Source organism: Uloborus diversus, chromosome 10 (genome assembly GCF_026930045.1).
Source record: "Uloborus diversus isolate 005 chromosome 10, Udiv.v.3.1, whole genome shotgun sequence".
In the NCBI taxonomy this organism is placed as follows: domain Eukaryota; kingdom Metazoa; phylum Arthropoda; class Arachnida; order Araneae; family Uloboridae; genus Uloborus; species Uloborus diversus.
Genome location: NC_072740.1, coordinates 8,500,984 through 8,515,170, shown reverse-complemented (window position 1 = coordinate 8,515,170; position 14,187 = coordinate 8,500,984). Strand labels below are relative to the sequence as shown.

General features: G+C 35.1%; 1 protein-coding gene across 1 annotated transcript in view; it reads left to right on the top strand.

The window, feature by feature from the left end:
* Window positions 1-14,187, top strand: part of LOC129231598 (serine/threonine-protein kinase Sgk2-like) — a 76,279-nt gene that overhangs the window by 53,876 nt on the left and 8,216 nt on the right. The window contains 4 exon segments of the mRNA XM_054865957.1: window positions 2,898-2,934; window positions 3,014-3,100; window positions 8,458-8,553; window positions 13,540-13,647. Of these exon segments, the coding sequence (XP_054721932.1) occupies window positions 2,898-2,934; window positions 3,014-3,100; window positions 8,458-8,553; window positions 13,540-13,647 (328 nt within the window).

Genomic DNA, 14,187 nt, shown 5'->3' with positions numbered 1-14,187 from the left:
TGGCACCAATTGTAAAAATGTTGCAGAAATTTCATCTTTGGATGAGACTGCTGAAGAAGATGATTTGTTCCAGGAGCTTTTAGAATTACCGCAACAAGGAGATGAATAATTAAAGAACCAAGCTTCTTTCTACCCTCTACAGATTCTGAACCGGGAGAACCTGGACCTTCAAAACGGCTTCGAAGAAGATAAACAGCGTATTTTGTTGTGCTTTCTCTATTTGCTTTAAGGTCGAATGAATCTCTCTGTAATTTAGATCTGTATTATTCTGTCTGTAATTAATCTGTATTAAGCTTCTACAGTTGGATTTTCATTTTGAATGGTAATTCTTTTGAGTTTTTCAGGCCTCAAAAAGTCAGTTTCTGCAGAATTTTTTCAAAGTGTTCATTACGTATTGCTATTGTACCTTTATTTATGCATTATTATATCTATTGTTTGCTTATTATCACTCTAATATTTATTCATTCACATTTATATTTTCGAATATTGCATTTTCACTTGTAATAGAATAGATGGTACGAATTATGTGCTTTAAATGAATGAGAAGATTATGTAATTCAATTACAAACTGCAATATAAATCATATGTTATTGGAGTCTGACTGAAGACTACCTCTGTCAGACTAGAAATATTAGTTCGTGAGCGGTGGGGGAGGGTTTATTATTATTATTGTATTAGAGCATAGGATGCATGACTGTGTTGATTGTTTGTTTATTAGCTGCCTAATATTCTTTCCTTCACATTAATACTTAAAAATCGCATCTTTATTTGCAATAATTAGACTAGTATGTACGAATTACATCCCTCAAATGAATGTACATATTGTGTAATCCAGTTATAAATAGCAATTTATCATCTATTATTGGAGTCTGATGAAGACTACCTCTGTCAGATCAGAAAAGTTAGTTCGTGAGCAGTGGGGAAGGTTTTTTTTTAATTATTGCATTGTCGTATGTGCTTTAAATGAATGTGTATATATGTATTTCAGTTTCATAATACATCGTTTGTTTTTGGAGTCTAGTGGGAACTAATCTGTCAGCCAGAAATGCTACTCTGTGTCTAGCGGTGGGGGGGGGGGGTTGGAGCAAGAAACTCAAACTACTCTAACTGTCGATAAACTCTCTGAAACTAAAGTTTCTATTCAAGTTCTAATAATTATGACGCCTTGCTTTCGGTGTGAAAGCTTTTTTTTTCGGAGTGGAGGAAAACTGCCTATTTTCAAAGAGCTATAGCAAGCTTGTTATTTGTGCTACAAAAAAGTTGTAAATACGTAAGTTGTAGGAAATTTTATGTTCTTTAAACCTTACATTTAAAACTTTTTTCTAAGTTGAACCATTTCGGAGATATTTTGGAAAAAACAAAAAAAGTCATAAATTTTTGTGGTTTTTCGGCCCCCAAAAGTTCTCCCGGGGTCTTTCGTGTTGGATAACTTGGTTTTTCCATGTCGGCACCAATATGTACAAATTAAAAAAATAAAATCTTTGACCCCATTTTTTGCAAGGTAAAATGTATCTATTGACTGGACTAGTAGCAAAAGAAGAAAAAAAAAACGCTTTGAAAAGAAATCTCTGTGTGTTTTATGCCATGACTCATCACGTGAAAATATTTCGTTGGTGTTATTTCAAAAAAAGAATGCAGTGTCTAGACGCGTTTATTATTTTTTTTTCTTTCTAATTTCTGTTTCCAATGCTTTTTATTATGTAGGATGATAAAAATTTGTTTTTATTTTTAATGTCAAATAAGTTTCTATTTAAAAAAGAAAATAAAGTGCTTTTTTTAGATTACTTATGTTCAAATATGATATTCAAATGTCGAACCATATATACGTATCTATATGTTACTCTTGATTAAAATATTTTGAACGTTTATGAAACGCCTACAATTTATGAAACGATTTGATTTTTCCGTGATTGTAATATAACTGAATATTTTTGGCTGTGCCTGTAAATTATCCATAAATGCCTAATTTTTGGTACCATGCTGTAGTAAATGTCAATATTATTTAAAACTACTGAACAATCCAAGGGTTACAACTCGGATAGAGGAATTGAAGTCATAAACTCTTCTAAATTATGTTGGAAAGTCTGAAATGTGATCAAAAGCCTTAAATGACAAGTTTTAATCCAAAATCAATTCAATGTGAAAAACGTACCAAGACATTGCATATCATAAACCCAAACAATAAACACAATAATATTCAAAAAACGCACACAATACGGGGGAGGGGGGAAGAGGATCTACTGTAGAAATCAGTTAAGGGTGCCATTTATCTCTCCGAAGGTTCCTTCTTTTCACCCCCGCTGTCTGTCTTTTAAAAGGTGCCCATTTTTCACCCTAGTAAAAGGTGCGATTTCTGCTCCGTATTGGGTGTCGCTGGCTGGTGAACAAGTGTTTCCCCCCTGAAAGGTGCCAAACGCAACCTGTACTTTTAACAGTGTTGAGAGATAATTCTTAATGATCTAAGCCTTATTCCCCTTGGGGGGGGGGGGTAAATTTCCTATGACTTTTTTTATTCTCCAGAATGAAAAAAGTTCTTTAGGGACGTATTGTCGACATTGTTGTGGTGGAGCAAAATACTACAGACGCGTTGTCAGGCATAAAAAAAAGATAGGATTTTTAAATTGTTTAGTTTAGTGGAATAAAAGTTCGGACAAATGCATCAGCGTTAATGAAGAATACTTCAATGGAGTTTGATTTTTGTAAATAAAAAGAACAAACTTTATTTTAATAAAAGAGCTTTTTTGGTTCCCTTTCGTATGTATGCATACTTACATTATGTCTACTTCCTCCGTAAAATGCAGTTAATATTTTTTAACTACTTATTATTTCCTTTTCATAATGTAGAATTTCACAATTATTTTGTGTGTAAAAAGTTCTTATTTATACTTCTTCTACAGGGATCTGAAGCCAGAAAATATATTATTAGATTACAAGGTAAGTAACATTTTTTTCAGTTTTCTTTTTAATGATTTATTTTCAGTACGTGTAGTTAATTTTATTGCAATTTTTTTAGGGCCATGTAGTATTAACAGATTTTGGCTTGAGTAAAGAAGGTCTTGCCGAAAAAGACACGACAACAACATTTTGTGGCACACCTGAGGTATGTTAACCCCAAATTAAAAAATCTAAATGCAAAATCAGTGCACCAATTGTGCAATTGAAGCAATTAGAGAGTATTTTGAAAGCTGCATTCTTTCTTTTTTTGGGGGGGGGGGATTCAATATATTCCTCTAAAAAAACTTTTCTATTTAGTAATATTTCATGAAACTACTCAAGTTTGAATTCACGAGATGATTATACAATTTTCCCTCGAACCAGTTTTGGTTTGAAATTTTTTACAATAAACACTCAAGACAGTTGACTAATTTATACTTGTAGAATTACCGAGAAACGTATCAAAGGTTAATTAAAAATAAATAAATAAATAAATAAAATCAGTATAAAAATGTATTTATTTTACATTAATGTGCACAGGTCAATATTTTCACCGTTTTTATGAACAACTTTGCCTAAACGTTTAAACAATACCTTATAACTTTCCTTCACAATCTCATCAGGTAGTTTTTTCAAACCTAGTTTCAGACAAGTTTCGAATTTTCAGAGTTACCTAATGCACATTTGCTACAGTTAACGAGTTTTTTCGTAAAAAACTGATTTGCTTTGTCAGTTGAGTAATTACTGTAGTGCTAAGAATCTTTCATATTACAAGCTGAATATCTTTGTATGTTACTATCTATGTCACCGCTACTCCTGATGAACAATACAAAGTGAGCATCGATACAAGTATCAATAGATTCGTAATTTTCCTGGCTACATGTTTAGCTAAGTGTTATAATTGTGCGCTTTAATTAGCGGAGATATTAATCAAAAACGTTATTTTTTTTCCCCTCTTGGTTCTGTTTTCAGAATCACTTTTAGTTACTTTCCCCTTCAAACAGTTTCGCTTTTCCCCATCGAAGTGGAAGAAACTCGCAGACAGGAAGGTCACGCAGAAAAAAAAACGAATGTTTTTCGAGTGGCGTAATGAAGCGCGTTTTTCGATGCGCAAGGAAAAATAATTCAAATGGCTTGCTACAGTAAAGCGCGTTATTAATGCAATGACTTTTTTTTTTAAGGAATGTAATTTACCTCTCAAAAATGCCAATTTAAATTCGTTCACTGAAAGCTGTCTCAGGGGGTACTTCCTGGAAACGGGGGTGCTACATAAACTTGCTGCAAGCGAGGTCGAGCCGGGCGCCGAAGGCGGCTAGTAACATATAAAAACTGTAATCCCGGTGGAAGAAACAGCGCAAGGCAGCGACGCCCGTAGCAGATTTTTGAGGAATTCTAAAGACTGGAAAGATTTTTTTTTCTTTTGGGCTTCTGCACGAATTTCTCAAATTTCAGCAGAAAAATGCAGTTCAAAGTGAAATCGAAACGAGCTGATGAGTGCATCACATGACTTCCTTTTACACCAATTTCAAAGTTATTTCCCTATTATTGGCAATTTTAATGTGATTCAATAATTAACTCTCAAAATATCACCAACAATTGCCAAATTGAAAAGAGATTTTAAAAAAAAATTAATTTGAATTTTGACATCTTGAATTCAAAATATGTTTTCGCAATCACGAGTGTGTGTATGTAGGCGTGTGTGTTTGTGTGTGGGGGGGGGGGGTATGTGTGTTTGTGTGTAGGGGATATGTGTGTTTGTGTCTGTGTGCTGGCATAAGTGTGGGGGGGGGTATGTGTATGTGTGTGGGGGGGTATGTGTATGTGTGTGGGGGGTATGTGTATGTGTGTAGGCATGTGTTTGTGTCTGAGTGCAGGCAGGAATGTGTGGGTAGTTGTGTGTGTGTATGTGTGTGTATGTATGTGTATGTCGGCATATGTGTTTGTGTCTGTGTGCAGGCATGAATGTGTGGGTAGTTGTGTGTATGTGTGTGTATGTCTGCGTGTGTGTTTGTGTGTGTAGGTGTATATGTGTGTAGGTGTATGTGTTTGTGTGTGTGTTTGTGTGTGCGCGTGTGTGTGTAGTTGTGTATGTATGCGCGTGTGTGTAGGACATGGATGGAGACGGCTTTCGCTATAGGTGCAGCATCGTGAGGAGCCCGCCTGTCCACGGTGATGGTGCAGAGGGTGGCGGTGGGAAAAATCAAAGGAACGTCAAAAACAGTCAAATGAAAGCAATAAGCAATCGTGATTGCTCAAAAAAAAAAACTACACACACACATATGACTAAAATGGGGAAGAAAACAACGCTAAAAGTAGTTCTAACGACTTACATAGACATATTCTAGAAATATTTATTCCTAAAAATCTTAAACTAGGTTGAAATGCATCTGTTGACATTAAGGAAACTAGTATGTTGTAGCCATCATGACTTTTTCTTCTGTATCTTTTTTATAATTCTGATCCCTCCCCATGCTTGACGAAAAAGCAATATTCCCAAAAAAAAATTACACGCGCCAAAACTTGACAACCATCCCAATTCCCGATTTATCTCAAAAGCAAAGCAAACAATGAAAATGAAAATTATTTTAAAAGCCTTGCTTAAAATAATTACAAACATTTATTTGTTAACAAACACAAGATGCAACAGTTAAAAAGTTTAAATAGTCGTGATTTTCTGGTCATTTTCCAGCAATTTAAATCATGCGAAATACGCAGACGACAGTCGATTACGATTTATCTTTCTTATTGTTCCAAATATAAAGCTATTTTTTCCCCACTAAAAAAAATAAATAATAATTTGAATTTTGACATCTTGAATTCAAATTACGTTTTTCGCAATCACGAGTGTATGTATGTAGGCGTGTGTGTTTGTGCGTAGGGGGTATGTGTATGTGTGTGTAGGCATACGTGTTTGTGTCTGTGTGCAGGCATGAATGTGTGGGTAGTTGTGTGTATGTATGTTTTTGTGTGTATGTATGCGCGTGTGTATGTGTTTGTGTATATGTGTAGGTGTGTGTATGTGTTTGTGTGTGTATGTGTGTATGTAGTTGTGTAGATGTATGTGTGTAGGCGTGTGTGTGTGTAGTTGTGTATGTAAGCGCGTGTGTGTAGGACATGGATGCAACCTGGAGACGGCTTTCGCTATAGCAGCAGCATCGTGAGGAGCCGGTTGACGGTGATGGTGCGGAGAATGGCGGTGGGAAAATAAAAAGATAGCACGCCAAAAACAGTCAAGTGAGAGCAATAAGCAATCGTGATTGCTCAAAAAAAAAAACGCCCAATTTGTCGCCAGGTTGGCGACAAAACTTGGCGACCAAAAGCTTGGCGGTATATTGCAAAGGGTTTGCATACATTATAACACCACTTGAGTTTGCATTGAAATTAACATTGATCTCCCCCCAAAAGGTGTAAAAGACCCACTCTGGAACATCCGAATGCAACCAAAAAGGGAGGTGCACAATTAGACCCCACTAGGAGTCTACGTACCAAATTTCAACTTTCTAGGACATACTGTCCTTGAGTTATGCGACATACATACGGACGTCACGAGAAGAGTCGTAATTAACTTGGGGAATATCAAAATGGATACTTCGGGTGTCTATACGTTCTTAGGCACTTATCCGCGTTCGGTCGGGTTGAAAAAACAACTCAGCATTAAACTCAGCATTAGCGACCAAGAGACTGGCGATATATTGCCAAGTGTATCGCCAAATTATAACACCACTTGAGTTTACATCGAAATTAGCAATGAATTCCCTCCAAAAAGGTGCAAAAGACCCCTTTAGAAACACCCGAATGCAACCAAAAGGGGAGGTGCACAACTAGACCCCACTAGGAGTCTACGTACTAAATTTCAACTTTCTAGGACATACTGTCCTTGAGTTATGCGACATACATACGGACGTCACGACAAGAGTCGTAATTACGTGGATATATGTCTAGGAACGTACAGACACCCGAAATATCCATTTTGACGACTCCCGAGTTGATTACAACGAATTTTCTCATGACGTCCGTGCGTATGTGTGTATGTATCTCGCATAACTCAAAAACGGTACGTCCTAGAAAGTTGAAATTTGGTACGTAGATTCCCAGTGTGGTCTAGTTGTGCACCTTTCCTTTTGGTTGCATTCGGATGTTTCTAAGGGGGTCTTTTGCCCCTTTTTGGGGGGAAATCATTGTTAATTTCGATATAAACTCAAGTTGTGTTATAATTGGTCGGACACTTGGTGATATAGTCTTTTGGTCGCCAAGTTTTGTCTTTTTTTTTAAATTTGGTTTCAATTTGCCCACCGTTAGTGATATTTAGAGAGTAAAAAATTGAATCACATTAAAATTGCCAAAAATGGGGAAATGACATTAAATTGGAGTAAAAGGAAGTCATGTGATGCACACATCAGCTCGTTTTTCTAGCATTCCATTTTGCTGATTCATAGTAAGTGTTACGAACTTTGCCCCGGAATATTTCGAATACGAAGTTCCGAGAAAAAAATTAAGGACGGCTTACAATCGCGTTTTTTAAACAATTTCGAAAATTTTACAAGGAAGGGCCCCAAAACTTGCCCTCTTCCTAATATCACCAAAATTCGTCTAAAATTGCGTTTTTTGAACTTAAATTTTGAAAACTTCTGAGACAGTGACGAATTCAATCCCTTCTGCTTCTCCTAACGTCATTTAAAAGTGTCCTACAATTGCGTTTTTAGGAGTTCCATTTCGAAACATATTCGAGGGAGAGCCCCCGAACCGTTGGGAGAAGATGGTGTTACGGACTGATTCGCTCAAACTCAGTACAAACGGCCATTAGTTTTCCGACCTTTCTAAACAAAATCATCCTTGCTTCAAACTTTTGTTTAATGAGCTGATGTGTGCATCACATGACTTCCTTCTACTCCAATTTTAATGTCATTTTCCCTATATTTGCAATTTTAATGTGATTCAATAGTTTACTCTCTAAATATCACCACCAGTGGCCAAATTGAAACCAAATTAAAAAAATCGCCAAATTTGTCGCCAAGATGACGACAAAATTTGGCGACCAAAAGACTGGCGATATATCGCCAAGTGTCCGCCAAATTATAACACCACTTGAGTATCCATCGAAATTAACAATGATTTCCCCCCACAAAAGGGCAAAAGACCCCTTTAGAAACACCCGAATGCAACCAAAAAGGGAGGTGCACAACTAGACCCACTAGGAGTCTACATACCAAATTTCAACTTTGTAGGACATAGCGTTCTTGAGTTATACGACATACATACGTACATCACGAAAAAAGTAGTTGTAATTAACTCGGGGAATGTCAAAATGGATATTTTAGGCGTTTATACGTTCTTAGGCACTTATCCGCGTGTGGTCGGGTTGAAAAAAAAACTCGACATTCATTCGGGGGTGAGCAAAATGGAAATTAAGGCCGAATTTTGAGTGAAAATTTTTTCGCGAATACAATACTTCCTTTTTTGTTAAAGGAAGTAAAAAATAGTCCATTAAAATGTGTTTATATTCTTTTTTTTTTTCTTTCTCAGTATTTAGCACCAGAAGTATTAAGAAAGCAGGCGTATGACAAGTCTGTTGATTGGTGGTGCTTAGGTGCAGTGCTCTACGAAATGCTTTACGGTCTGGTAAGCTTTCAAAGATGATACTTTTTAATAATTGAACGTTTTGTATCTTATATTTTGTATGTGTGATTAAAACTAATAATGCATTCAGTACAAGAACTAATCGGAATTTATATTTTGGGAGTAAGATTAGAATCACACAAAATCTTATAACTGCCTTTCTGAGACATTTTGGAAGAAAAATATGTAGATAATATTTTCTTTCTGTAAATAAAAGTAAAAATTTTTAAACATTCTTGAATTTCCAAGATGCCAAATACAAACATGAGGTTAAAATCAATGCTTGCATGAAAACCAAAAAGTCTCTGCCCCATGAAAACAAGCAAATATTTTCCCATTAAAATATTTTTTATTATAATTTTAAGAATAAATAATGTGAAGTAAATTTATTCATGACTTAAATTTCTAAAAGAAATTAAATTAAGAAATCAAAGTTAGGCATTCAGCTAGAAAAGTAAAGAATCATTAACGATACAAATAGATAGAGAAAACTGTTTTTTTAAGATTTAAAGCATAAGAGTTTCTTTTGAGACAAAATAAACTTATTACTAAACTACATTATGTGATAAAACTTATGAAAGTACAACATATAATATAAATCTGAAAGCAAAAGTTGCTGATACTTTGACTCAACATATTCTAAGTGTGGGCACAAAAAGTTTTGCTGCCTTTCCAATTCTAGCTATGTAGGAAAATTAAATAATTCAAAACAATGGAGTTGCTTTAAGAAAAGTATATTTCCCTGGTATATGTTTCGTTTTCATCTCGGGGAAATTTCGTAAACAAAAAAAAAAAAACTTGGGGATATGCCGTGATCTTTATATTGAGAGAAGGATTGATGCAAGTTAAACAGCGGAAGGAGCTTCTTTTCACATAGAAAGATTAACAAAGAAGGAAACATTTAATTTAGAAATGACCTACGAGCTTATTGTTACGATATTGGGTCTATTTAGAACTTTACAGAAAGAATAAAAATATGGAAACAATCGGCAAATATCGCATAAATAATTGCTTATATTGTCCGATATTTTTTCTATTCAGTCGTTTTTATAACTACTAGAAACTATTCACGAGCCTTTTATACATCTTTCGTTCACTTCATATTACCACCATACCTCTTTCTTTATTAGTATAATAATTTTTAAAACGACTCTGGGGGGGGGGGGGCACGTAGTAAAAAAAGATGTAAACGAAGCAAGTCATCTATACTCGATGCATGGCATTATCTTCAAGAAGGTAGCTAAGGTACTTTAAGTAAGTAAATTTCCTAATGCAATACAGTGTTAAATTTAAAATTAACTTAAAAATGTATTTTCGTCAGATTACAAAAAATCAATTGCAATAAATTCTACCTCTTTGGGGGCCAAAAAGCTTTTATTTTTCTTGAATAGGATAGAATTATGTAGGAATTTGCTTATACATATTTTCTTTTTCTTTCCTCATCAGACGGTATTCACCTAATAGTCTTTTTATTAAATAGAGCGTACGTTAGCCTTAAAGGACATGATATAGATAGATAAAAACATTTCTCAACTATTGGATAGTGAAATAATTTTTGAATAAACTCTCTTAAAAGAAAAGTCTCTTTATTATTTACAATTTAAAAACGTATATAAAGCATTTTTTTTTCTTTTAGTACCTCTGCTTAAAATTTGTTTTTAGAATTTTGGATAGTAATGACACTTTTGAAAAATTTCTCATTTTTATTGAAAAATGACATAGATTTATGACATAGATAGCGTACTGGTTAGAACATCGAAGTCTGGATCGTATAATCCCGTGCTCTAGGCATAAAGCCAAAAGATTCACCGAGTGCGGTGCGTGCTCGCTAAATAAGTGGGTGGGCCCAAATGTCCTGTGGTCGGTCGTTGAGCAGTTACTATGGTAACAGAAATTTCTTCATCTACAGCCTCTTGTCTAGACTGTGGAGGTTTTTCTCGAGTCAGTGATAGTCAGTCTGTGTTAGGATAATGATGATCACTACTAGGACTACCTTCACAAATGATAATCACTTTCGTGGTGTAGGTCTGAGGCAGGTCCATTTGGAATCAAAATTTAAAAAAAAAAGTTCTTTTTGAGACAATGTTATAATTGTAAATATTTTAAGACGAAATGTTTAATAAAGCCTTAAAAGGTTATCGATACTCTTCACTAATCCTAGTTATGTAACTTGATGGATGTCTTTGATTTCTATCAAATCGGCAAAGAATCTGCAATAAAAAAAATTAACATCACGGGGCGCGGGAGCGTCCCGCCCCGCCTAGGAAACCAAACGTCAGCAGCCAACAGAAGCAAATCCACCGCCAAAGAAGAAAGATAATAAAAGCGACCAAGAACAAGATTACACGACAGAACAAATTGGGGTTTTTTGGGTTTTTCACCCCTCTGTATCTCAGCCCCATGACGACCCCCGGAGTTGATTTTTGGTACACTCAATCTCTAGTGGCCCCTGACACCGTAAACCAAAATACAAGCCCCAGGACCATCAGGGGGAGGAGGTATTAAAGTTATAAAATCGCTGTTCAAAAAAGTTTTCGCTTTCTTTGACAGGGCTACAACCCAGACGAAAAAAGGAATCAAGCTGAAATTTCGCACACACATTCCTTGTGCCCTACTGATGTGCCATTTGACCCCCCCCCCCTCCCCTTCCCCCCTCGTTTTTTACCCCCCAAATTGTACCTTCCCTGGGTTCTATCACAGCCCCCCGGGGGGCTACGGTAATGATTTTTTGTATACATATTCTTGGGGGGCCATTGAGTATATATACAAAAATTCAACCCCCAGGGACATCATGGGCCGGAGTAATTGAAGTTTGAAAATCACTAATTTCCCCTAAATTCGTGTGTACTTACTCTCAGCTTATAGGGTTTGTTAATCTCTGACTGCAATTGCAATGATAGAACAGATCTAAGATCTAACAATTATTCAAAAGTTGTCTTTGGAAATGAAATTCAATCAAGACTAATAAAACATATCCAACAGTTGCAACTAGACGTTAAATCGCGGATATCACAAATTTGCCACAGCGACTGCGCATGCGCGCAGACTTAGAATCTGAAGACAGAAAGCCCAATGAGCTATGTTGTTTGTTTATACTTAAGCAGAGAAAAAAATTAATGAATGAGATTAGAATATTGTCCCCCCCCCCCCCCCCCAAGTTTTGCCGATACGAAATTTTCTTTCCCCTGTTTTTCAGTTTTGATATATTTATGGAGGGAAGAAATTTTAAATGTCGGCACGAAACTGGGGTTAAACCATTACAACATTTTACGAGACAAATTATATGAAACTGTACGCATAAGAATACGGCACATATAACTTTTTAATTGAAAGCGAAAAATAGCACTTTTTTATTGGTTTACTTATTTTCTAAATTAATGGATTTTTCGCAAACAACACATGATGAATTGAAAATATATGAAATACGTGTGTGGAAATCCGTGCTTTGCAGTAATTTGTTAGCTGAAAAAATTTTTGCAATTAATTTAAGCAAGACTATTAATGAGCTTAGTCCGCGCGCAACATGCGCATACCATTCGCTATGGCAAATTTGGGATATCCGCGAGTTGACATCGAGTAAAGTTGTATAGATCTTCTGACACATTGAAATTTAAAATATTTAATGGCTTAGGGTTTTTTTTTTTTTGCTTGGTGATAACATGCGTTATTTCGTTTTTGAAATGAACTTTTAAACAAAACTAGGTATTAAACAAGACAAAGACTTCTGTCAAGAGAAAGATAAATCACCAAACAATTCAAATTATATTCCCATAAAACGTAAAATAATCTACGATTTAAGAAAAATGTAATTAAACAAAAAGTGAAAAGCTAGATTAAAATAGCCCTCAAGCTGTAAAACATTTAAAGAAACCTTCATGAAAATGTTGAATAATCTGTCAAATAAAGAAACTGTAATAGAATTTATTGCGAAGTTGTAAAATACTCGAAAACAATAGAATTTAAAATACAGTATTTTATTATCCAAGAAGTTTTCTTTGCAACAGAGAGGATACAAGGATTGCAATAAAATTTAAACCGCCCAATTCTCGCAAAATGAACATAGAATCTTAATAGTCAGAAAATAACTTGACGTAAAATTAGGCTAGCCATTATTGTTCTTTAAAAACACAAAACAGCGTTGTTTCAATTGACAATTTTCTGACTTCAAGTTTTCAATTCTAAAAATACAGACAAAGTAATACTATCAATGCAAAAAGATGTGATATCTCATCAAAAACAACCCTGTTGTAAAAATTTCCCCCGCCAAGAAAACCTTTAACTTTTCCGCACAAAAAAGAAAACCTGCATCCTAAACCCAAAAACCCTCAACCATAAAAAGTTATGATATCTAGTTTGCCCGCCAAGTATCTGCCAAACTATCATCCTCCCTCTTCTCCTTTTTCATCACAGCTACTTCCATTAGAACCTCCTCCCACCTTCAACTCCTCAGAAATATGGATAGATCTTTTAAATTGTTTATCTTGTTTGACGGGAAGCTTTTTAAAGTGAAGTGGTTGCTTGGTGAGCAAAAAGCTTCCCGCCAAACAAGATAAACAATTTAAAAGATCTATCCATATTTCTGAGGAGTTGAAGGTGGGAGGAGGTTCTAATGGAAGTAGCTGTGATGAAAAAGGAGAAGAGGGAGGATGATAGTTTGGCAGATACTTGGCGGGCAAACTAGATATCATAACTTTTTTTGGTTGAGGGTTTTTGGGTTTAGGATGCAGGTTTTATTTTTTGTGCGGAAAAGTTAAAGGTTTTCTTGGCGGGGAAATTTTTACAACAGGGTTGTTTTTGATGAGATAACCATTACGCCGTCATGCATGCATGCCCAGAACTAGACCTTCATTGAAATGGGGAGGGAAAATAAGTTCGTATCTTTCAGCATTAATAATATTTGTTAATCATTTAAATTAACTGCTTCAGGAGAGGGGAGAGCTTCATGTTGATTGTGCTTCGTAGCATTTAATGATTCAAATTTTTTTTCAGCCTCCATTTTACAGTAAAGATACAATGGAAATGTATCAAAACATCCTCAACAAACCTCTAAGAGTGAGGACGAACATCTCAATACCAGCTAGAAATCTTTTAGATGGGGTAATATTAGCAATTCAATCATTTTTTATTATTCTTGTGCTTTTTTTTATGTAAATAGTGTTAAAGTTGTGTAAGTTTTGAAATTTAATTTCCTAGAACGTTTGTAGAAAAAGTGAAAACTAGAAGCAATTCTTACCGCGTCAAATCTAACCACTACTGTTAAAAAGTAATGATAAATTCTCAAACACGTTGCAAATTTCAACAATTGTTTTAGATATACCAAAAATTTAGTTTCCAGATTATATATGTATGCACATGCTTTTTTGAGCCATATGACTCTAAAGAACATGATGCATGTGCCCTTCGAAACTAACAATAATACAAATATATCATGTAGTTATAAAATTACACACGATCGTGAAACATAAGTACTAATAAAGTTGATTTTCGGCGATGTATGCGGTATGAATTCCAATTTCCAACGGAGCAAATGCTACAAAAAAAAAAAAAAAAAAAAAATATTTATGGTTTTTGGTGGAGCTTGGATTAGAACGTGTGGGAGACAGGAAACTATAGAATGCTGTGTATATAGTACATCTA